Source organism: Epinephelus moara, chromosome 12, assembly GCF_006386435.1.
Source record: "Epinephelus moara isolate mb chromosome 12, YSFRI_EMoa_1.0, whole genome shotgun sequence".
NCBI lineage: Eukaryota > Metazoa > Chordata > Actinopteri > Perciformes > Serranidae > Epinephelus > Epinephelus moara.
The window spans coordinates 21,222,597-21,249,293 of record NC_065517.1 but is presented as its reverse complement, the minus strand read 5'-3'; the positions used below and the strand labels follow the sequence as shown (position 1 = coordinate 21,249,293).

The following is a 26,697-nucleotide window of genomic DNA, read 5'->3' as shown; positions in this document are numbered from 1 at the left end:
GTTGATTAAACAGAGAAATACTTGTTCTCACTCTCACTTAATGATGCACACAGAGTCGTACAAATTGGGGAAATCATCGATGGTAGGGAACAGTCAAAGGGATTTCAGCACTCAGCAGGTGGAGAGCACACTGCCAAACTCTCACAGCTTCATCAAAGCGGCTGGTCTTTGACAGAGAGCTGCTCTTATCTCCGTCTCTGGTGACTACATCTGCCAGGCTCCATTCAAATTATTTATGATTAATGAGCTGTGCTCACAGGCCACATATAGTTCTGCGCAGGGAGCTGACTCCATGAAGCAGTGAAACTAAACCTAAATGAGGAATCAATAGCGATTACTTCTAACCAGGCTTTAGCAAACCCCACAGAACTCAAATAATGATACCAGAACTGAAGAGCAGTAAAAAGTGGTTTATCACAACTCGGGTTTTATTTCTGTAGCTTCAGCCATCAACTCTACTGTTTCAATAACACTGTGCTCAACAAGTAGCTGCTGAGATTCCCAAAAGGGAGGACATGTCTAATTATAGGGAGGGCTCCATGGTTATTGCCAAAATTACAATCACGATTATTTTGATCAATTTTGAGGTGACAGTTATTTCTGATGATTATTCACTGATTTTAGAAACAAATAATTTTTTATATTGCACTGCCAGATTTCAAAACAGAGCACTGCTTTCACTCCCAATGTTGTGCTAAATCCTTGCTAATGTACAAATTCTTGCAACAAAATAAATATAAATAAAGGTGTACCAGAACTTTTTACCCAAAATTAAATCAACAGAGTACTGCTTTCAATTTCATATTAACAGAAAGAATTGGACAAATTAGGCATCAGGGGAATAGCACGGAATTTGTTAAAAAGTTTTAAAATGGGTGAATATAAATCAATATGTTTTAAAATAACTTGTGGTGTACCCCAGGGGTCAGTACTGGGACCAAAATTGTTTCTTTTATATATTAATGATATTAATTATATGAGATATAATTCAATTAAATCTAAAAAAAACATTGTGTTTGTGCAACCTTTAAACATGTGTGTATTTCAGGTTGTGATGTGGATTTATGGAACAGGTTATACGAGGAGTAAAAGAGAAGCACAACTATAGAGCACTTTAAAAAGATGTACAGACAGAGCATATTTAGGAGGTATGCAGACAAAGAGGGGTGATGCTAATGGGTTGGTTTACTCATTTATCTGGGCTTAGTATATTTACTATCTAAGACTGTTGTTTATTTATATTAATGGCTGTAAATAAGTTTTTTTAAATGAGACATGAATACTGAAAAGGGGGTAGGATTAGTGTACACTTCCTCCTATTCCTTTTCGAGCGTGTTTGTTAATGTTAACTATGTTTTATTTTTTGTTTTGCTCGAAATAAAGTCATTCACTCATTTATTCACCTTGTGCTACGTTCCTGCTAAATAACAGGTCTTTGCATCATGATGAGACTTAAAAGAAACTTCTTCTTCACCTGAATTCATTGCATCTCCTATGGATATGTATCTGCCGCTATAATTTTTTTTCCTTTTTAACAGTAGTCATGGTACAATGATGCGCTGCAGCGTCTTTGTCATGGATGTCTGAGTTAACACTGAGCAAAGACAAGAGATTCAGCGAGGTGACATTATTCTTCTTGGTTGTCATGCGTTCATCGTACTGCTGTTTGTATGTGTTGCTATGTGGGACAGACACATGCCTCATGCACTCTTTGCATATGATTTGTTCTCTCCTCTGTCTGGGCAACAGATGATGATGGTTGATGGAGGGGATCATTTTTGTTTGCCCGTCTGCTGCTTCAACACTCAGCAAAGTTTTTCACAGGCTGCTGCTGCAGGGTGTGCTCGCAGCAGCATGACAGCTCTTCAAAAATGGAGGCTGCTGTTAGATTAGGGAGCGCTTGATTTTATACCAAGCAGAGTTTTCTATGAGCGGTGCATGCATTTTAAACATCAATATCACAGTTGATCATGTTCATTTAATTGTGATCGTGATTAATATTTGATTAGCTACCACTTTATCTGGAGCTAAAACAGCCTATTAGAAGGCGCCTCGCAAAATCAATGATGATCATGTTGGGCAACAGCTAAACAATATAAACACTGAATAAAAATCAGTCTATCCAAAAACATGTCAGCAATAAAGCTTATGGTACATCACAGGGCAAAACCATGGCAATAACACCCATTTTTAAGTCACTCCACATACACAGCTCCGAATGGGACTCAGGCCATCACAACACAAAGACCAAATAACCATAATCAACAATATAGTGAGGATAATATAAAAGGAAAATACATCTAGGGAAAAAGCTATACATATGTAAATACAGACTCACGACCAAAGTCATTCACCTCTAGGGAGGTATTTATTTACTTACTGACATCACAGAGCTGTCTTGATCACAGCCTGTTATCATGAACGTTGTCATCACAACCAAACTGCATTGTGGGATATTTATGCTGGTGTAGTGTCCAGTGTTTGCATATTGAAATATTTCACTAGAAACAGTATACAATTAATTAATGTGCTAATAGTTTCTTAGTTAGATTTCGAATATACTAAAAAGTCTCACATACTGTTGCAGCATACTGAATAGCATGTTAGTATGTAATTTGGACACAGTGTGGGAGAGGATTAAACAAAACAGATATAAGATGTCAATTCGTGAGCTTTATAGGTGCTGGTAGGTGATTCCCACACTACATTAGAGCAACAACCTCTATTACACATTTCACACACACAATATCTGATGGAAGGACATACCTGCAACCACTGATTTAAACCTCATATCCCATTTTACTCACTCCACTTAAGTCCTCCACTCCACTGCGTTGTCTATGTAGCTGCCTATATTTTTATTTTGTACTATAATGTGTTTTTGTTGCATAACAGGAATGTGCTGAAAACCAGTTTTAACCGAGTCAGGCCAGTTTTAACTTGAACACCCAATGTTACTTTTAATCCCTGTGTAAATAAAATGAAATGAAAATTAAATGTTGTTACCTTCACACAGAGCCAGACTAACTGTTCCCCCCTGTTTCCGGTCTTTATGCTAAGCTAAGCTAACTGGCTGCTGGTTCCAGCTCCATGTTTACTGTACAGACATGACAGCCTCTCTCAAGGTAACTTGAGGCAGGAAAGAGAATATGCTAATTTCTTGAAATGCTAAACTATTTGTTTGAGACTATGGCAAGCACAGTAGGTCAAATAGGTCAGTAATAATGATTGAAATAAAAGAGGGAGACACAAAAATAAAACCTGAGCCATAGCATAGCTGTAAGGACTACGCATGATTTAACGGATCTGCGTATGAAAATGTAAATGCAATGCTACAATGGAGTCAGTTGCAACATAATTACAAGTGATAAACAAGCAAAAGAAAGCTGCAGGACTGGCTGAATTTCTGTGACTACATCATTTGTTTTCCTATGAAGAAAGTAGCATTAAATCCAAGGAGATACAGTGCAAATATATTATAGTGGAAGTGTGAATCTACATACAGTACATCAGGTACTGCAGTGGTTTTCATAATTAAACTCCTGAACATGCAGTGTTATAGTTCTCATTTGGTCTGCTCTTTCATAATATTTCCTCTTTTGGAAAGGCTGTGCTGATAAATCATCATGAAAGCTCCCTTCCAAAATTCATTTTAGTGATTCCCTGTAGGTACCAACAGCAGCTAAACTGGAAGAATTGAGCCAATAAAACAGGTTTTCATGACGATTACGACATTTTGTAATTACAGAAAAGTTGAATTTATTTCTCCCCCAGCAGCCCAATGCATTCAAATGTGCTGGAAACTGGATGGGCCCCACATTACATCTAATCGTCACACTGACATCACTAACATGCCCATGAGAGAGGCAATGAATATCAACACTGCACTGTAGTGGTGCACTGCAGGCTGCAAACAAACACACCTCAAGTCCTGCTCTGGCAGGAAATCACCATTTTTTAGCATATTCACACTTGGACTGACTGTAAAAGACATTTCATAACAAAAATAGCAACATGAAAGCCAAGAGAAGATGACCCTGGGGCTGCAGCTCTGTCTCCCTGAGAGGTGCTCAGAGACGGAGCAGCAAACAGAGACACTACCTTGTTCAGTCACAGAGCCCAGGGCTGATACATGGGAATCTGGCACAGCAGTGACAATACCGGAGGGAGAAGAGACACACATTTTCTCTGTTTCCAAAGCGTGACTGTAACTATTGGAAGGCTCACACACACATAAGAGTCATTTAGTCACAGTGGCAAATTTCCATATCGTGTATTAGCATTAGTGATTTTCATCAAAATATAAATAACAGAACAAATGTAATAACTCTACCATGTTCCCCTACAGCCTGTTCTCCCATAATGGAGATGAGATGCTTGTTATTGTGGAGTACACTTGACTGAGGCGACATCATTGCATGTCAAAGGTCTGATGATGTGTGATCCCATGTACTACAATGGAGTGTTTTTACACAGACAACATGCAACAAGGAAATCATTAACATCAATCTCATTGTGTTAAGTGGAAATGTCTCTGTCCCACCTGAAGTGGAGCATTTTACTGGATTACTTGAAAAACTACAGCTAGTTCAGAAACCTGCAGCGAGACTTTACTAAAACAGGAAAAATGATCACATGACCCCGCTGCAGTGGCTCCCTGTACTTGTTAGAGCTGATTTTAAAGTTGTTTTCACTTGTTTATAAAGCTTAAAATGACCTTGTTCCTCCATATGTCAGAGATTTACTTTAATTCAATGTTCCAGCCAGATCACTAAGGTCCTCCACTGCTTTTCTTTTAAATGTTCCTTATGTGTCCCATAAAAGTACCGGTGAGAGTGACTTCTGTTTTAATGCCCCTAAACTGTGGAACTCACTGCGTCTGGATATTACCACAGTAAGCTTTCTCCAGGGTTCCTCCAGCTTAAGGCAAGTTAGATTTCTGAGTTTTGAAGACTTTTGTATTGCCATTCAGAATTAAATTCAGAGACCAATTTTACAACAACTAATTCAAGAAAACAAAAACATAAACCAACATCAATTTTCGAAGGTTAGGGACAGTTTCGCCCAGATGTGAATTGTAATATAAAACACAACTTTATTGTCCTGTGTTACAGACAAGGGTAGAAAAGAGCTTGGATAAACATAGAGATTTTATGCTTCTTACTCTGCATGTGGGATCATCTGCCTTAATTCCCATCGTGCCCACACTGATAAACTTTTTCCATAAAAAACAACGAGCCTCGTGTGCATTACCGGTTTCAGCCATGCTGCAAAGTCTTGGTTAAATTGCCAGTTTCCGTTGAATCTGCACTTCCCCACGTCGTCCGGGGAACAGTGACAACTAGCTCTGCTCTGCTCTGAGCATCCTGCCACAAACTAGATTTAAGCGCTGTTGGTTCTGCTATTCTGATTTGCCTGACGTTATAACGAGAGGCATTCGGTAAATTATTTTTAAAAAACTGATGTTACCAATTATTTGTAGATTTTACAATGCAATGTAAGGAAAAAAACTTGAGATAAAATCCTACTTCCCATGTCTTAGCATTTGTAAGACAGATTTAAGACATTTCAATACCAATTAAAGCCTTAGTTTTAGATTAATGAATTAATTGTTGATGATGATTTGTTCTTTTAAGTTAAGAAAATAAGGAATGAGACTGAAAATATTTGGGCAGTTTAAATGTTTGTCTGAAACTCTCCATCTGTGCACTTTTCATCACTCAATTGTTTACACGGTCACCCAGTGTAAACAATCAGAAACAAACACACTGTTGTATCTATGTATGTTTAGTGAAAGGTTCATAGTAGCCAGCTTTGCATCAGTTCAAAAGCAGAGACATATTCACCCACCTCAGTGTCTCTGAGACATTAAATAAACAAAGTAGAAACGACTGTAAATAATTAGCAAATGATAAAAGTAGTTCTCTGGACCTACCTGGAGAAACAGCGTGGTGAGTACGTTGTTGCACTGCACATGTATTATCTTAATAGTATCAAGAAAACAGGTAACTATGGCAACCAGGTTTCCGTAGGGCCGTCACCTAATAGTTTACCAAACTTTAGTCAACCAGAAAGGTCATTAGTTGGCAAGGTTTCATTGGTTGCTTAGTCGCAGGAAAAATTTTTTAAACTATATTAGGAGCTGCATCTTGTCAAAATAAACCAAAGACAAAGACAGACACAGGAAGTGGCCACACTCAGCAGTCAGACAGGAGTCACGTCAATTTCCAGGGCTGGTACCTGCGGTTATTCCACAGGCTAGTTAATAACATGTCGGGCAGGAAATCCCAAGTGTGGGATCATTTTGAGAAGGTGAAGGACGAACCCAAGGTGATATGTAAACTCATCTTCACTGGTCGACTACAAACATGACGTATCATCTGAAACATGGAAGTAGCTACATGCCCATTAGCCCACAGCGTCATTAACAGGCGGCTCGCTCAGTGTGTGACGTGCACTTGTAGATAAAATATAGGCCTATATTAATGAAGGTTCATTAGTACGGTTTTGTATTTCTCTGTAATGTAGCACAGTGTTAACAATGTTACTGATACTATTCTTTCTCACACCTTCAACTCAAACCATTGTGTTGCCACACCCAAAATATATCATTTAATAATTGAATTAACATTGTGAACATGCAGGTGACTAGTCGGCCCTAAATGACAACTATTGGTTGACTAGGAAATCTCTTAGTCGGGGGCAGCCCTAGTGTTAAGTTTGCATTAACGTCAGGAAAGGTTTTCACTAAAATCTGATAAAATAAACACATAAAACACAGAAATTTCATAATTAAGATCTGTCCCTACTATAAGCCTGTTTCAAATAAGAGAAGAGCAATGAAACTGATACTATTCTCAACCTAGCCTTCATTTTATTCTTGGCAGAAAAAACTCAGCCCCTTTTAATAAACCCTAAAATCTTGTGCCATGTTAAAGGGAAGCTGAAAGAGCACAGGGGGCTTTGGCTTGTTGGCACGAAGATAAATTTAACAAAGCAACACGTCTATTTTCTCACCTTCATCTTTGCAAAGGGCCTGTCATAGTTGCCGACGTAGAGCAAGCCGACAGTCTGTGGCAGCAGCCTAGAAAGACAAAAAGATCATGGTTAACACCCTCAACACAAGAGTATCTGAGTGGTAACGACGGTGCAATAAAAAGAAAAAACAAAATCACTACAGCGCTTCCATTTTCCAGCTAGTAACAGAACAGCAGGGATGTGAGATTACACCTCTCTCAACCCTTCTGTCTTTCTGCACAGCTTCATGCTTCTAAACTTACAGGGAGAACTACAGTATGGGCACGTTCAGAGTCCAAGGAGAAAATAAATCTGTGGGACATTTATAGACACTGAACACAAGGTCATTATACAGTACTGTATCTCCGTCTGTGAGCTGACTGTGAGCCCTCAGCATGGCTAACTCTGACTATTTCGGGGTTTATATCTCTGCGCTGTGAACATGTGTCTGTGAAGTATCTGTGTCTCATCCCAGAGATCACGCCCAGCAGATGTCTTAATCACACTCTTTACCTCCCTCCACCGAAAAACACCTCCTCTGTGCCCCCGTTGTTATTTCCAGACACTATGTCGGCCGTCAGCACTGAGTGTACCAGCGCTGCTTTCATATTAGTTATCCACTTTTAGAGAGGAAATAAGGGGGGCTATTGAGATAAACTGACAGCTAAACAACAGTGTGGATACGTCGTCTGAAGCACCTCATTCAGAGATTCGAACATGAGCTGAAATCGGAGACCATTTCCCCGTCCACCATGGCCCCCCTCTGAAGTAATGATAGCTCGCACAAGCAGGAAGGAAGCAGCAGTAGACATTAAGAGAGCCAAATAGCCATGCAGTGGTGGACACTGTCACGTGCAGACCTAGATGTTTATTATGCAAATAAATGGTTTTAAAAATCCCATTTTTCACAGGTTTAAGTTAAAGATCTCAGACTTTTTATATGCACACAACAGACAAATATAGAATGGCCTTTTACTGTAATCAGCCCAGGGAACACCTGTGTTGTAATGATGCTGTTTAATCAGCATCTTAATATGCCACACCTGGCTGGTGGATGAATTCATTAGTAAAAAGGGAAGTGCTAAGTGAATTTTAACAAATTTGTGCGCCAAATGTGAGAGAAATACATCTATTGTGTGCAAAAAGAAGTCTAAGATCTTTTACCTAAATTTTTAAAATATGGGAGCAGTGTTAATTTCGTTGATGACCTTTTTTCCATGATGAAAACAAGACCATGACGAGCTAAAAATAGATCTTGATAATAAAAAATAAGATGAAATTTATTTTTCATTTTCGTTGACGAAACGAAACGTGGAGAAAACCAAGACGTGGTGAACTACTGGACATTGAAAGCAGAGAACGACTGTGCTTGTAATCATCGTCAAATGCCGCAGGAGCAACAGGCTGGCAAACACTAGCAAATAGCCTGCGGCAGGATGTTTCGCTAGCAATCAAAAACACTCACTCTGAAGCAGTGTCAGCCATTGGTGCAAGCTGTGAGCCGTAATCCAGCAGTGAATAGTCAGCCGTGTGTGTCTGACTGTGGATGGTGGAGCTGTTGCGATGGCTGTTAGCAGTTAGCTCCGCTCGTAAGCTGCTGAATGGCAGTGGAGCTAGCAGCCACCTGTAGCCAGACTTCACAACTGATCCCTGTAGGACTCCACTCAGTCGGGACTCAGGAAGGTTTATGGTTCGATGCTGTTTGACAGGCAGGTAGGAGGCTGAGTTATCTGTGAGTGTAGCTGTGCTGTAAGTAAACAGTCTGAACTCAGATCAGTTTTCTCTGACAGAGATACCAACTCTGTGAGAGAACACAAGTTTAATTAAACAATTTTTGAGAGAGATGTTGAGCTTTTCAAATGATGATCAATAAGTGTATGCTCGTAAATTACCCCTTAAACCTGTGAAAAAAACTGCTGTAGAAATGACGGTTTTCTCCAAATTTTTGTTCAGTGTTTGTTAGTATGTTGCTAAATAACTGCCAAAAGATTGTAGCTCAGTACTGTAGCTCATACAAATCAACTAACACCAAACCCAGACAAGTTCCTCTCTGACCAAAGAGTAACTAAACTAAAGCTGTGTTCACACTGGATGGTGAAGTGGTCAAAGTGTGCCGATTTTCAGTGGAATGCTGCTCACTAACTTTCCCCACGCTTGGGTTCTGCTGTGATAATTTCGGTGTCTGGTGTGTTTTTAATGACCAGAAAAGAGCGGAGGAGCAGAATAGTTTGCCTATTATAACGGAGCAGCTACACTGACAATGGAAGCCACACTTAACCACATAGGCACTGTGTGGCTCAGTGCTGTTTCTACACTGCTGGTCTATTTTTATTCTAGCAGGTAAAAATAATATATATATATATATATATAAAAAAAAAACACGCTCCGCCCCACCTACATAATGTGTCACATCCGTGCCCCATGTATTTCAGCTAGGCACTTGGGGCAGAGCTGTTTTGCAGACTGTGACACACAGGCGTAGATGCTTTGTCCGTTATACATTCAGTGGCACGTCGCACTTCTTGCCCTGCACTCTCACACAGCAGTAAACAATTTGGCTGCGCTGGCTGCCTGCTCCAAACGCCAGGACAAACACTCTCTTTGTAAGACCAATTTCTTTTTAGAAATTCTGAATTTTATATTTTAGAAAGATACATGTGACCAAATTACTACAATAAAATGTCATAATTTTACACACTGCGTAGGAACCCTGTGTATTAATACCTATGACTTCGGTGTTGGGTGTAAAATTCCACATTCCTAAACAAATGGAACAGGTGAGGAAACAGATGAGACTCCTCTGTTGTCGTTTGCAAGCTGTTCCACTCACAACCTGAATGTTTGAGGGCCGTGTGTATCTAAAAAAGTCCTGCTGTCTTCAATTACAATGCAACACCAGTTTCCCTGAGTTTGGGTCAGACAAATTATGTTAAAACAAGAGACCTTAACAACACAAAACACCCATGAAATCAAGACTCCAACACAAGGCAAGATTTCTGTTCAACAATCAAGTTGCTGTAAAATGTCAAGGTAGTTTTAAACAGCATGCAATCAGACCTGTAATACCGAACAGCTGGAACAATATGTCAAATGATTTAGAAATTCTTTATAAAACTTTATAAGGTCAGAAACAAAGCAATATGTTGTACTAAGGGTAGAGGTAAAATATAAAAGACTTTTATGACCTGAGGCAAGACGGTAATATACACTCACTGGCCACTTTAATAGGTACACCTTGCTTATTCCGGGTTGGACCCCTTTTGCCTTCAGAACTGCCTTTATTCTTGGTGGCATAGATTCAACAAGGTGCTGGAGACATTCCTCAGAGATTTTGGTCCATATTGACATGATAGCATCACACAGTTGCTGCAGATTTGATACGAATCTCCTGTTCCACCACATCCCAAAGGTGCTCTACTGGATTGAGATCTGGTGACTGTGGACGCCACTGGAGTACAGTGAACTCATTGTCATGTTCAAGAAACCAGTTTGAGATGATTTGAGCTTTGTGACATGGTGCGTTATCCTGCTGGAAGTAGCCATCAGAAGATGGGTACACTGTGGTCGTAAAGGGATGGACACAGTCAGCAACAATACTCAGGTAGGCTGTGGTGTTTAAACCATGCAACAATACTCAGGTAGGCTGTGGTGTTTAAACCATGCTCAGTTGGTACTAAGGGGCCCAAAGTTTGCCAAGAAAATATCCCCCACACCATTACACCACCACCACCAGCCTGAACCGTTGATACAAGGCAGGATGGATCCATGCTTTCATGTTGTTTACACCAAATTCTGACCCTACCATCTGAATGTCGCAGCAGAAATCCAGACTCATCAGACCAGGCAACGTTTTTCCAATCTTCTATTGTCCAGTTTTGGTGAGCCTGTGTGAATTGTAGCCTCAGCCTCGACGTGTTGTTGGTTCACAGATGGTCTTCTGCATACCTTGGTTGTAACGAGTGGTTATTTGAGTTACTGTTTCCTTTCTATCATCTTGAACCAGTCTGACCATTCTCCTCTGACCTCTGGCATCAACAAGGCATTTTCACCCATTCATGCTGTATTTCTATTTCTACTTTGCACGGAGCATTGGAACAATTTCCCCCCGGGAATTAATAAAGTATTCTGAATCTGAATCTGAATCTGAACTGCTGCTCACTGGATATTTTCTCTTTTTCGGACCATCCTCTGTAAACCCTAGAGGTGGTTGTGTGTGAAGATCCCAATAGATGTGCAGTTTCTGAAATACTCAGACCAGCCCATCTGGCACCAACAACCATGCCATGTTCAAAGTCACTTAAATCACCTTTCTTACCCATTCTGATGCTCAGTTTGAACTTCAGCAGGTCGTCTACACCATGTCTACATGCCTAAATGCACTGAGTTGCTGCCACGTGATTGGCCAATTAACTATTTGCATTAACGAGCATTTCAACAAGTGTACCTAATAAAGTGGCCAGTGAGTGTGTGTCTTTAAGCGTCAAAAAAATCCCACAATACCTGTACAGCCAGAGCCTGATATAACCTGTCCCTGTGTGACAAAGACCTCCAGTTTCGTCAAATCACATCAATGAGTCGCTGCATTGCACACGATGACATGACTTCATTATCACCAACATCTGCACTGTAGTTTATTTTGAGTCAGTGCCACACACACTGTGGTGATGTTAATACTCAGTAGTGTTCTAAATGTGTATCAATTAGCAACTGAAACAGTCCCCAATAAACCGCAGTGCCCAGCTGTACCTGCATTTTAAGAGAATGAAAGTATAGTCTGTATTTGTCTCAGGTAGGAACAATGGGCCTGAGGCTGAGTGCACAGGGTGAGGAAGTCTAAGAGCATGGTAAATTCTATTTCTGTTTGGAGGATCAATATGTGGAACTCAATACCCACAAACCTCAAACTGGATCATGAATGAGATCATTTTAAACACAAGTTGAAACATCTTTTAAAGAAAGTTCAATCACAAAGACCAGGATGATCTGGAGCTTGTCAGTGCCTGGAGCCTCACTTCCACCAACCAGTCTGGTTCAGTTCAGGACACATTAGAACAGTTATTTTTGTGTTTCTATTGTAAAAAGTTGTGGATGGCACCAATAGAAGCGTTCCTTACCTCCCCCATTTTTTGTCATGCCTTTGTTGGGGTACCAAGCACACTGATCCAGCACTAAAAGGTGGAGCTAGAAACACTGCAGCCCACTGATGTCACTGGAGAACGGTCACTCTTGCTTAGGAGTAAGCTGTGGCCGATTTTGGACTACAGTATGTAACCACTGTTCATACCATGCTTTTACACACATTAGTAAACTATAACTATATATTGTATTGTCTATGTTTTTGTATGTATTTTATATGGACTTGAGTCTGGAATAAAGTTTATCTATATAACTATAAAATGAAAGGATGTTTGCTGCCTGGTCATCTTTACTAGTTAATAGTTTGCAGCTACAGACCAATAAACCCCAATTTAATTCACTGCCGACTGCTGGCAGCTACTGGCAACTTTTAAGGTGGACGTCAATCAACACACCTTAATTTTGTTTGACAACTTTGACCATTCCATTTGTTCTGTCTCTCTTGGATGAAATATGCTTCAGTGACGATTGGATCTTCAAGCATTTACAAACTATATTTTTTTGAATTTCGACTGGTTTATGTTAACTGCATATACTCTAATCCTCACTGAAAGAAAAAACGTGTCAGAGTGTAGTTCCAGCGCGCTCTGGCAGCACTAAACCCCTGCTCTTGCCTAACAAGGACTCAATGCACAAACCTGCTTTCTTAAAAATATCACAACGAGAGAGATTCTCACTCCGGCCTGTTCTGTTTTGTTCTAAAATGTCAGCGTGCAACCCTGTTCTGTGGACGATAAACGAGGTACAGACTTCTCTCTGCATGGCCGATGACAGGGCAGTGAATGACAACAACCCCTACTACATTTAAAAGTACTGTCTGCAGGGGAAACGCAACATGGATCTAGGGTCTTGGTACACGTTTGCAGGGATTACTTTTGGTTCCAAAGGTACCGTACCGAAAGTTGTTGATGGAAATGCAGCTTAAGTTTGCATCCACAAAATATTACATTTTTTGCCCTTATTCCTAAAAAGAAAATATTACAGGTAAGATGTTTACATGGCTAATGAAAATGAATATTCAGTGTTTACAGGAGCTGTGTTTGACAGGGGTCGATGCCCTAAGATGTCATTTATAACGTCTGTGGAAAGTCGGGTGGAACACAGGAACTGCTTGTGTCATTTTGTTTCTTTGCGTCAAAATGTGATGGTTTTTCCAACAATGGCCGACTTATTCATCCATGCCTACACAGCCTCCCTCTTTCATTCCTTCAACCACCTTCTTGAAAAGCTTGGCATTGCGATATTTGCAGATATCAAAAGCAGTTGATATCCAAGTCTTTTAATTAGGTGTGTTTCTGCTTCCCACCAGAAATGTGGGCTTTTCTTTAGGGCATGCACCTCTACCCCACAGCCTTACAAACTGTTGGCTCGTTAGTTGGTGTACAAAATTTCATCAAGAACACACAGGGCCGACCATAAACAGGCAAGAGGCCGTGTGCCGCACACAAACTGCCATAAAAACCTCAGTTGAGTTGAGAATTGTGCGGTTTGTGATGTATTATCTCGTTTAGTTTTGTGTATTTGTCTCAAGGCTGGCCAAAAGAATCCATGATAATGATATTATCTCGATATTTACAGAAAAATTCAAAATAAGCAATAATAGTGCAATTTATTGTGCATTTAGTCCCTTTTTTGATAAAAGAAATTATCCTCAAAATATGAGTATAGAGCGGTGGAGAGGGAAACAAATGTCCATCATTAAAAAATATATCAATATTTAATTTTTTAATATTACAGTTATTGCCAGTACCAGTTAATTGCAACACCTCTAGTTTGGATAAAGGCCCATTCAGGAGTGTGAATTGTAAATTAAAGGCACTGTATGTAAGAATGTGGCCAAAACGGTTACCGCAATCAAATTCAAAATACTGCCGCGAGTCGTGTCCGCCCCCCCTCCCCTACAGATTCGAGGTTGCTGGACAGCGGCACGCTGGAGACTGATTTGTTTGCCCACGGGCGGCTGCCGTGGCAGGGCCGCGTCGCCGCGTCCTTGATCTTCGGTTTTCCAGCGGACCGTTCGAGCAAGTCCGGCTTCTCTGCTGCTAACGCTGCTGCCGGGATACAGCTGAGGAGGAGCCGGCTGCTAATGCTATGTACCGGGACACTGCTAATGCTGCTTGCCGTGCTGCTGTAGCTCAGTCGTAACTGTAACTGATGCTGAGACTCTACTGACTGCGTGACTGGTAGACGGCGGTGGGTGGCGCAACAGGCCAAAACACAAATTCAAAACATAAACATGATTTGCGGACCGTAAAAATTTTTTTTAAATGCGAATATTCTGGCTGTACTATTGTTGTCGGTGAGATCAGTATGTTATATGAACATTATTCCTTAGTCTCTGTGACATATTAGGAGGATTTTACGACTATTTGCTTTAGATTTCTTACATATAGCTCCTTTAACTTAGACTCTGTGGCACTGCTTCATGTTAAATACCTGTCCCTATGAAAATTAACATTACATAAATAAACAATTAATTACTGAGTGACAGACTGATGCATTGTTGGTTTTGGTCTTTCAATGTATATGTTGACAAAAATAAAAATTATCCTTACGTATTTTAACTAAGAGCAGCTGTGATATGCTGCCAATGACTATCAATAATAATGAATAAATAATGATTAACAAACACTGTGAAGACAGGCCCAAAAAACTGTCACAAGTCTGTTACACAGCTGAGCAATTAGGCATTAAATTCCATGAAATGTGTAATGCTGCAGTTCAGGTAACACACTCCCTGTGATGTCGTGCCAACTGGAAACAGCTGGGTCATAGGGGGGCCAACTCCACAAATCTCTGTGTCTATACAGAGAAATCCATTCACGGTTCAGAGTCCAAAGACAGGCTCCATGTTTGTTCTGCAGCATCCTTCATGTTTGTGCGGATGGCTGAAATGCTGCAAGCACAGTGGCTCTCTTGACATCTCAGATCCACTTTCTCTGAATTGCACTACAAGTGCAACGAATGTCTTTTTTACCCGTCTTTCTCTGCAGCATCTGTTTGCATCTCACAATTGACACTGCAGAAATAATGTTTGTTTGAATCTTCTCACTCAGAACCACAAACGCCAACGTCATGGCGGCTCTGCGGATGAGACGTTGCAAGAAAGATGAATTCTCTCGGCAACACAGTCAAGAATAAAACCATTGATCACATGTTGTTAACTTCACTTTGATGCTTTTACGTGAGTCACAACTGACTAACTGGATCCTTCAAACAATATATGGATCGGGATGCTGTAATGACAATTGAGTCGACAGAGCAGAAAGGCCAGTAACATTAAGCCTCTCGACTCTGGCCTCTAGAGAGCCAATCCAAGCCAATCAGACACTACCAGACTCCTTCTCTGGGTCTTCAAAATCACTACTAATGAATGATGTAACCATTACTCATCACCTCGCTGGCTCAAATTATGCATAATTTAAGATATCTTTACAAAACTCTGTTCAATTCCAGACTTGGGAGGGGCACCGGCTGGCTTTCTGGGATTGCTTCATCTTTCCATTTTGTTGTTTTCCACCTCTCCACTCTTCCTGCCACACAATAATCACTGTCTACCTCTGTGCTTGGTTTCAGTGAAGGTAATAAAACTTGCAAGGCTGTATATGCCTCTGTGGTACACAAAGATGTGCTCAAGGATTGACTGTGTGGGCTGATGAATAAACAGTTGTTACCTCCTTATATGTCTGTCCATCTCGCTCTCTCTCAGACAGTAACTAAGGAGAGATTTGAAAACCTACACCGAGACTGAGTGAGATCTGCTGAGTGCTCCTCTGCCAGCGAAATTCATCTTTCGGGGGAAACATGAGAACATTATCAAATGGCAACAATGATCGTCTGTGCTCTCCCACACACAGGGAGGAGTCAAGAAGCTGACTAGCTGGCTTGCTGGCTGGCTCTAGAGTAGGATGACTGACTGTGCCCCGCTGTGATCCTCTCAGTCTGTTGTTGGTGAATGGTGGCAGGCTCATGGCTACAAAGCTGGGACAGTCACTAAGGTCACCTGGCTCTCGGAGGAAAAGGCAGCGTGACCAGAAAGCTCACTGCTATGAGTCTGTTTGCTTGCACTCAGACAATACTCACAGACCGATCTGAAGAAAAAGCAGACAGAGCAAAGAGATGTGCATTGTGCTGACAGGAGAAAACAACAGTAGGAGTCTACAAGCCGTGCTAGCAGCTCTGTGAGACTGCACTTAGGCACAGTGTGGTTCTCATGTCAGCATGCGGATGTGCTCAACATTACAATGCCTGCATGCTGATGTTTAGATAGTACTATGTTCGTCATTTTAGTTTAGCGCGTTAGCATGCCAACATTTGCTAATTAGCAGTAAACACAAAGTGCAGCTGAGGCTGATGGGAACATTGTCAGCTTGGCACGTATTTGGTCATAAACCAAAGAACTGGACAAAATAACATTTTGACCTGATGTTAAACTGGCAATAGACATTTTTTTTGCTTTAACTTATCGTTATGAAGCAAATATTGATTGCACAATGTAATGGCTATAGAATAATGGCACCATCTGCGTTTAGATTTGTTCCCGATAAGCCTCACGTTCACTATGTAATTCTGTCTGCCACTGGGTACGATCTCCTAGGAAAATAAGTGCTGACTGGTGATCCCGCCAGGCTGGCAGTCTGGCACCATTTCTATCTGCTTTATGTCTTGATTACAGACTAAAAGAATTAACTCATGCTTTTGTCTTGTGTTGCTGGTGTTACTCTGGGGAAAACAGAGAGTGATTCGGCTGCCTTTGTCACAGCTGTGACAACAATAATACCACTTGGAAACGCTAGAGGGGAAAGTTTGTTTCCACATTCAGTGATCATCAAAATTATTACAATACATCCTGAGGGGAACATGAATGTCTGTACCACATTTAATGGCAATTCATCTGATAGTTAAAGACATATTTTTGCAAATATCTCAAATGTCAACCACATGATGGAGCTTTAAGAAAAGTAGAGGGATAACAAAAGTCATCAGGATTCATCCTCTGGGAACAATGAATGTCTGTTTAAAATTGTGTGCAAATAATGGTTGTTGCAATGTTTCAATAGATAAGTAAATATTTAGACCTGCTGGTGGCGCTAGAGGAAAAGTTAAGGGATCCTCAGTTAATAGTATTCATCCTCTGGGCACAGAGACAGGTGATATGGAAAAAGAAATAAATAAATCATGATATTTTTGACCGAATACCTCGATATCAATATTGCGATAATACCATATCGTCGACTATATTTAAACATTTTTGATAAATAATCATCTGTAACATGGATGCAATGACTAAGTGAGTACAGGAAAATAACTAAAACTAACTAAAACAGTCTGGTAAGTTCAGAGAATTACATCACTTTAGTGCAATGCAACCTTTAAAACCAGGAAAAGACAACACTTATGTCATATTAAGGTTTCTCAGATCTAAGATGATATCTGATCTACTATCACAATATTGATATAATACTGATATATTGCCCAGCCCTATCTGGGAACCACGAACACCTGTCCCAAATCCAATGAATAGCTGTTTGAGTTGTTAAGACCAATAATGTCAACCAGCTTCATGGCACTAGAGAAAATGTCAAAAGATCGGCAAAGACAGTAGGTGCCATCCTCTGGGGATCAGCAATGTCTCTGTAATAGGGGTGGGCCATATCATCTCTTTCACGATAATACTGGTTTTATATCTAATATCATATTGTGATACTTGTTATATTTTGACTTGTTGACATATTGACTTCACACTGTTACCCACTGCAACAAAAAACATGGCTGAAAGTGAAATTATGACAGACTCTGCTGTGGTTCCGAGAAGAGGAGCAGCTTCTTTAGTGTGGAATAAACTGTAGTGTCCCGAATGCTTAATGAACAGCCCTGGACTTCTCAGACTCTTTTAGCGAATTACTGTGAGTTATGCTCCCGACATAGGGAACTCATTCAGCGCCTCCTCCGGCAGCAGCGCAGTGTCTCTCCCTCTCCTTTCTCACCTTGCGTACACGGGAGTCAGTGTCCTGAAGTGATTTTGTCATAAACCTTTGGTAATGTAAGCCTACGTGACACTCGCACATATATGTGAATGTGTGATAGTTCTGGTATCATAACAGCCTGTCACAGGTTACAGCGTGATGATTAGAGGAGAAATGGCAGCGCATAAAGGTCCAGATGGAAAAAAAAAACATCTCCATCATTTACATCACCTGTTGATTTATATATTTAGATCCCAGGATACATGATTTGTATCTGGGAGCTGTTTAAATGTGTAATTTGAGGTAGATTTTTTTTTGTTGAACTATTAATATTGTATACAGAATCTGAATCTCACTCTGACTTACTGCTGTTGTTTACAAACTAACGAATGAGAGATAATTTTTGCTTAGCTTTTAATAATATTTCAGAATATAATTATCACGAAAATACCCTGAAATATTGTGAAATTATTTTAGAGCCATATCACCCACCCCTACTTTGTAATCCTTTCAACAGTTTTTGAGATATGTTAGTCCTTTGTCCATCTCCTCTCCCAGAGCCACTACACCAGCAGGGCTAAAAAAACGAAAATAGATTTTCTCCTCATAACCTAATCCATTAGATTTTTAGACTACCAGTGTTACTAGTTCCTATTTCGTATAAGAAATACCCACCACAGGCTGTAATGACCTCCAGGAATTGATTGTCTTTTATAGTTGTAGAATTGTTTTCTTTTTGTTTGTTTTTTTCCCATCAGAGCCCTAATGTTTACAGGGATGAGGGTTACGATGAGCACCAGTGTTTCTGAATAATTTATGTTGCAGAGGATGACAAACATGAAATGAGAGAAAAAGAGGAATGGCAGGAGTGTTTTTCATTGCACGTATAGCCACATACTGTACAGCAATTACGAAATTTCTGGGACTAGAGACGAAGGCGCATGTAGGTGATGATGGAAATGAACGAAACAGGAATTGATCCCCAGGGAGAGATGGAAATGTGAGATAAGATTGGATGGTAAAGAAAAAGATTAAAGCACTGCCTTTGACGCCAACACACATAGCAACTGTACATGTGTGTGTGTGCGTGTGTGTGTGTGTGTGTGTGTGTGCGTGCGTGCGTGCGTGCGTGTGTGTGTGTGTGTGTGTGAAGTACTCCAGTGTGTCACAAAATGATAGGTGCAATCAGACTCATCAGGCAGAGTGTTTCCTTGGCAACAGTGACTTACCCTTCTCCTCCGACTTTGGTGATCTTGAGGCGAAAGTCCACGGAGTTGAGGTTGGGGGGCTTCCACTTGAGGATGTCGTCACACCTGCCGGCCTTGTATCTCTGCAGGAGACAAGAAAACCCCAGAAAATTAATCATACAGAAGATCTGTTGGGGATAAACACATTAAAGCTGCTTTCATGGCAACTGGATCCCGCTGCAGAGCTCCAGGCTCTAGGCGCCCACCCTCCATCACTAGAACCCATGTGTATTAAGTTGGAAAATCAGGTTTTTCCATTCTTACTATCAATAAATAACAGTTACATGCCACTGTATTACATTACAAAGCATATTGTCTTGTCCCGCTTATGTTCAATAAATAAAGTAGCCCACTGAGCACATATTTAATACACTGAATCACTGCCATGCCAATATATGGAGAAGAGAATTCCCTCCCCTTCAGATGAACCACCATGGAACCTTATTTTGGATAAAAATGTGTAAGGCAGTTGATGGAAAATTATTTTTTTTGATCCGATTTGAATTGTGGGTAGGCCTTTTATAAGCTGACTGATGACATTTAGATTCACATTTAGGTTACATATTGTTTGTTGTGCTTATCGTTAATGAATAAGTGTAGGTTTTGGATATGATAATCAGGATACGACAACACATGTTCATTAGTTTGAATAAGCCACACACCCACCAATAACACCAAGGTTTAATATACAACCTGACATTTTGATTGAACTGAAGCATATAAAGTTTGGAAACTTAACATTAAGCCGCAAATAACTTGTACTAAGCTAAACTATCAGCTAGCTATGCTAATGGCCCCGTTCACCAAGTGTTTGGAAACAAACCACTAACACAGTTTTCACGAAGATTTTGTCAAACACTAATGTTTTCTTGTTTGGGATTCATTCTTAGGTAAGAACCGAATCTACGCACACTCAAGAGAACTTTAACACACGTTTTATGCTAACGTGTTTGTGTAAAATAACTGATTACTTCGTTGTCTTCATTTCTACAGCTGTAAAATATTACAGGGTTTAAATTACAATTATATTTTTATAATTTATAGTATTTTTAATAATTATTTAGATTATCAAAATATCATGGGCGGGACAAACTGTGGACAGCGTCGTGATGCTCATCTCTTTCCTCTTTTCCTAAAAATTGTGTTTCTATACTGCATTAAGTTTGCAGTTCAGGTGGTTGATTAAAGCATATTTTCAGCATTCCATGCATCTTTTTTTGTGATTTTTTATCCACTCCTGGCGCTACTAGATATAACAGCTCGTTTGGCATTCACTTTCTGTAGAGGTAGATTACATCCTTTTAAAAACAGATTTATGTATTTTTTTAATATCTGGAGTTGGGTGCTTCACCCTGTTTAGACTTCTGGTTGAGCATTTGACTTAATTCTCTCAACTTCTTCTTCATCAGTTTCTGTGTGTGCACACCACCCTGCAGTCTCATGCCCTATTATGGCGATTTGTGGAGCGTTTATCTATGCAAATTTGGATCAACTGGCACATGCTGTCAACTTACGAGGACAATGGGATTCATCATGGTAAGAACACAGGTGCAAACAATTCTGCTTTTAAAGAGCACGTCATGAATCTGACAGACTTTTCTTATGACCTTTCTTAAGAAAAGAATTTAAGAGCAAACTTTGAAAGATACTGGTGAATGAGGCCCTTTTATGTAGGCTGAAATTAAGTTGCTTTGCTAACCACATTAGAATGGCTACTTTCAACTTACATTGAAATATTAGGTTGTACATTTGACCTTGGTGTTGCTGGAGTAGGCCGTGTGGCTTATTCAAACACTGTATCCTGAAAACATCTCTGGCACATGTACACAATTTTCTCTTTCTCTGAGCTCACGACTGTAAAGGGTCAGATGGAGAATGTGGACCCAAGCCTGGAGCTCTGCAGCTAGACCCTCTTTCATGGACCAAGAGTGACACTGTGGTTTCCAGCAGCAGCAGTCAACCAATAGTGCTGCAGACTTAATGGTTGAGTAATTTGTGAGTTTTGAGGCAACAGTCACAGTTAATGAGCTGAAAACCCTTGAACAAATTAGGCTCCATTATGATGCACTGCTAGTATCCAACTATCTGGAGCAGTAAGTCGTGGAACTGATTTGATCTTATGTCAGTAATTAGTCCCTGGGTATCAAAAACATCAAGGAAGTGCAAACAAAAAGACAGCCTATTAAATCATTTACTCCACATTTGAAATGAAAAATGATTAGTAGAAAATTGCATGTTGGGAGCACAAGAATACACGTATAGATACATTACGGGCTGACAAATTATGATTCAACATGATTACATGTTTCACATCACTACTGTTTCAATGTGCAGCAACATATGACACATAACCAAACAACATGCTTCCCTCCATCGCTTTGATTATTTATGCGTGGCTGACATTTAGGAGTACATGAAACAAGAGCACTGGAACATGAGAAATGTAAAGGCATGACGGGTGGAGGCGGGAACAGATGACCAGACTCCGTCACTGTCAGGTTGCCCGGTAACAGAAGTCTACTCCAGGGAAATGTGTGGAAAAACAGACAGGATTCCTCTGGAGAACGTGCGCCGTCACAGCACATGATCAAATAAGGGGTTCCTGGATCCACCCACGTATGATCCTATGGCAAGACTTTAAAGGAAAACTTTAAATCATCATGGGAAAAAAGAAAAGCACCACTACTTGTCATCAGAAACTACCCTACTCCTCCACAAATGCACTGGTGCCTGGGTTTGGCAAGCTGCTGGACTTGCTGAATAGCAGGGAAATCTTGCAGGCTGACAAGTTTTCTAATGGTTTACTAACACTTCAGGGTCAAGCCCAGTAACCCAAGAAATTATACTGGTGTTGTATGATTCTACAGCACACAGTTCACTTCTGATGTCAAAGTTCTGTGCCATGGTGGAAAGTAATGGGTTTGGTATGCTTGAAACCAAGTAGGTTGTACAAGTGTTTATACTTGACCACACTCCAAGGTGGAGCAGAAAGCCACTACAGCCTCCCTCCAGACTGCATCACAATGCTTCCCTGATGTTTCTCCAAGAACTCAGTCTTCAGCCTCCGGGGCTGAAAAATGAAGCCAACACAGAAGTGCCAAAAACTGCAGTTCCTCCGCCCCACTTGGCTCCAGAAGCGAGTAAATCCCCATAGACATCCATGTTAAAATGCCCAATTTTACAGCAGAAATAAACATGTTTACAGCCTAGTGCAAAATACGGTTTTGGTCTCAATGGCTTATTTCTCCATTCATGACAACTGTATGGACGTGAATACTTATATAACTCACCCATTTAAATTTTAGTAAGGCTTATGGCAATGCATAATTAAGGCGTTTTGAGGTGCGCCGCACTGCCTTTTTTTTGTCAAATGCCACTAGGAAAAAAAAAAAGAAGAGGAAAATGGCTGTGCCTTTTTATTGCTGCCAGGCAACCACGGACTCACCTCCTTATTCTACCCTTTCCATGTAAATCAAAATGTTGAGGCAGAGGGTACTCGCTTTAGCTCTGGCTAACGATGAGACGCTGTCAGTAAATAGTTTGTTGGGCACAGGGAAACGGAGATCTGTGTGGGTACATAAGACCCTAAAAAAGAGGGTGGATCAAGGGGAGTACCACCAGTTGGTCCAGGAGCTTCGCCTCGATAATGGCCGTTTCCAGGCATATTTTAGGATTACTCGGGGCAGTTTGACAACCTACTGTCTATCGTCGGGCCATATAGCTTTGGGTATCCAGCAACTGCTACCACAAGTTTCTCCAACAAGTTTACCAACTGTAAACTTGTGACCACCACAGAAGACCCACCTCGCAAATCATCTGATTGGGATGAAAAATGAGGAAAAAGAGATGACGCATTTTTCTGCTTTGGGTTGAAGTTTTTTCAACTCGAGGAGTTCAGGGCACTCCAGCAAAAACACCAGGTGCTTAGAGCACAGAAACGGGAGTCACGTTGCAATGCAAAAACAATGAGCATAAAGCTTCATTCTCATTGAAAACAATTTAAAAAAGGCGCCTCCAGCTGCTACGGGCATGGTCGCTTTGTGTGACAGGTAGGTGCATTCCATTGAAAAGTTGCAACCACAGCGACAACAATAGTCAGGTAACATAAACCTGGTGTGAGTGTAGCTGTAGCTGTCACTATTTCAGTGTGTTTCCAGTTCGTGAAAGTTTATTGCAACATTTTAAAGACCTAAAAAAGTCTTGTTCAGCATTTGGTCGTACTAAAAGACACTCTAAGAAGTCGGATGTTCAGTTTTTCTGGTAAGTACATTTTGTGTAATGATTTAAGCCTTTTTTTTTTTTGCAAGCAAAAATTAGCATTAGCATTGTCAAAGTTGACCACAGACTAAACGTGCACAGTGCTAACCAAGCTAGCAGCTAGTGTTAGGGTTAGCTCTACTCTCTCGTCCAAATATGGTCACTTCTAGCTCCAAATATGGTGACAGCCAAAATGCAAAACTTGGGGCTTCAAAACAAGAGTACACAAACCAAAGGGCATGCCATGGTGTCTATGATTTTATGCAGTTTGTGGTCACCACACAATGATGCAAACAAATGGGGATAATTGTGTACATGTTTGAACTGTATCTCCTTGACAGAGTTCATGGTAAAAAAAAAATTGGAGGAAGCCCCTTGACAATTTCTGAGGCTGGAAATGTGGTTTCAGATGCTGTTAGATGACCCAGTAAGCACTTTGTTTGAAGCATAATGAGGCCTTGTGGGAGTACTGGTGGGAATTGTGGGTATATAGTATATTTAACTTTCAGGTTCGAGACCAGAGTTTACAGACTGTTTCATTTCTACAATTATTATTATTATTATTATTGCTATTTTTCACTAATGGCAGTGACCTGTCCCTAACCAAGTGCTTTAGTTTTTTAGCCTAAGTCATAAATACTGTAACTCTATAAATACTTTGCTTTAACTAAAGCAGAGCAGCCAGTCACACCGAGCCAGACAGCAGCCTGCTACACAACACAAGAGCCACAGACTCTGAACAGCCCACATTAGCTTTCCTGTTAAAGTCTCCTTCTTGTCTAAGTTACAAACATGAACACTTGTCTGAACCTGTGACTTAACTGGTTGAATGAATGACCAACATTCAGCGGGGTGAGGTGCACTGCTCAATTTGAAGGCTAGATGGCTAATAAACATACCTGTAAATGTCAATTTGTTCGGGTTAGATGCTTATGTGGTCCTTTCTCTTTAACATGACTAACACACTGTCTGTCCCCGACATGAAGGCTACAGCACACAGGCTGACACTGACACTGACACTGACCCTGCCAGCTGCTGTCAATCAAGCATAGACATCAACATGCGCCTCCAGCTGGATGAGACAAAAGTGAGCATTTCTGATATGTCCCAAAAACACCTTTTTATTCCTTTTGATAATAAAAAACTATTTAAATAAATTAAAAACATAAAAAAGTGATAACTAACTTAACTTCAGTTGGACTTAAATATAATGCACCGCGTGGGCATCATTATGAAAATAAAATCATATACCGACGGCAACGTCCTCATGGCAGATTCTCATTTATAAACTGGCTGAATCAAGGGCAGGTTGACATTGTCGTTTTAGGTGTAAAGTGAAGGGAACATGAGTGTGGGGCGTCCTTCAGCTTTGTCTGCGGCAGGGCTCTCCGTGTGGGAGGCGGCCTTCATGTGCCTTTGAAACTAACACACTCCACAAAGGCTATTCACCGCAGTTAGCTAGAGAGCAGGAAGAGAGGGCATGTCTCTTTTGAAGAACCTCGACAGAGTACATCTTTTCTTCTGGAAACGTGGGTGTGGAAAGGAACATTCTTCAATGCAGTTAGTTATGCTATGCTGCTCAGGCATCAAAATAACCTCTTGTGAAAAGACTCAGTCCTCTTATGTAGCTCTGATGCAAAATGAAATGTATATGTGCATCTAAATGGTAAATTGACTGCATTTACGTAGCGCCTTTCTACGTTATGGGACAAAGCACTTTACAATTTGCTTCTCATTCACCCATTCACACACATTTATACACCAACAGTATCGGAGCTGCCATGCAAGGTGCCTGCCAGCCCAGCAATCAACATGAGGTTCAGTGTCTTGCTGAAGGACACTTCAATAATTGACATGGATTGTAAGACCATGGGCCCCTGAGCCAAGACATGCAGGAGGCTCCAGCACCTCTACTGCGTAGGAGCAAAAATGCTAAATTTGAAGTGGTTTTGTCCCTTTTTGTTACCGTATTATGTCTCTTTGTAGTTGTGTTGTGTCTCTTTGTGGTTGTTTTGTTTCTCTTTAAGGTAATTTTGTGTCTTCTTAGGTCACTTTCACTCCGTTTGCACCAAACACTTTCGGTATGGTACCATTGGAATCAAAAGTAACCCTTCAGACATGGTACCTAGCCCCTTGCGTTTCCACGGCTTTTTTTCCTTTCTAGCAATTTTAAATTTTACTGGTCATGGTTGGTATGTGTTAATCTGACATTTTGCAGGTGGAGGCCAAAGGGGGCCCTGACACTTTGGGCCTGACAGACCTTGCTCATGAAGAGCCAGGGATCAAACCTTGATTAAAGGACGACCTGCTTTACCTCCTGAGCCATAGCTGCCCCGTCTAGTGATTGAGTCTTCTAAAATTGTTGATGTAATGACTTCATAATTTAGCTAAATAAAAGAAAAAGACACACAGTACCAACTTCCTAAAAGCTTAAGCTGTTTGTCTTCACTGTGCTAAAACAATAACAGTACATGAAAACCTCTACTAGGGAATGAATAGTGAGCCCCAGAAAATCCACTGGCCTGGGGGGCTGTCGAGGCTTCCGAAAATGTGTGTGCTACATTTTTAACCAAAGTGAAATTTGCTTAAACCAAGCCAGCAGAACTATGGCAACAACCCCATGAAAACCCAATCAGTCTGCAGATTAAATAAACAATAAACCTTCAAATTCATTCCTAAATGAAAAAGTGCTGCCGGTTGCACTCCCGCCTTCATCACCATTGTTATCCTTGTCAATAAGTGACTGCACATACAAAATAAGGGCTTTATTGCCGAAGCACAAAAACAGACCTTCAAACCCGGCCTTGCATTCAAGAACACATCTCCCATCTATCAAAATCATTTTCATGTAATGATGTTCTATTGCATATAAATTGCCTGCTGTTTCAGGTTAGAAATTCAGAGGTTATGACTCTCAGACTGAGGGAGATGCACAGTGTGAAAGCAAAGGTGGCCTCTTCCATTAAAAACAAAAGTGGAGCATAAATGCCAAAACAAATGACTGTAATTACTGTAAAAAACAAATCAATTACTTGAACGTCTTTGAAAATATGCGAGAACATCTTTCTGGTAAT

At 40.6% G+C, this 26,697-nt stretch overlaps 1 protein-coding gene across 1 annotated transcript in view; it reads right to left on the bottom strand.

The window, feature by feature from the left end:
- rngtt (RNA guanylyltransferase and 5'-phosphatase) overlaps window positions 1-26,697 on the bottom strand; it is a 144,865-nt gene that overhangs the window by 12,853 nt on the left and 105,315 nt on the right. The window contains exons 13-14 of the mRNA XM_050058235.1: window positions 19,349-19,449; window positions 7,018-7,084 (exon numbers count right to left, since the gene is read on the bottom strand). Of these exons, the coding sequence (XP_049914192.1) occupies window positions 7,018-7,084; window positions 19,349-19,449 (168 nt within the window). The remainder of the gene's footprint in view (window positions 1-7,017; window positions 7,085-19,348; window positions 19,450-26,697) is intronic.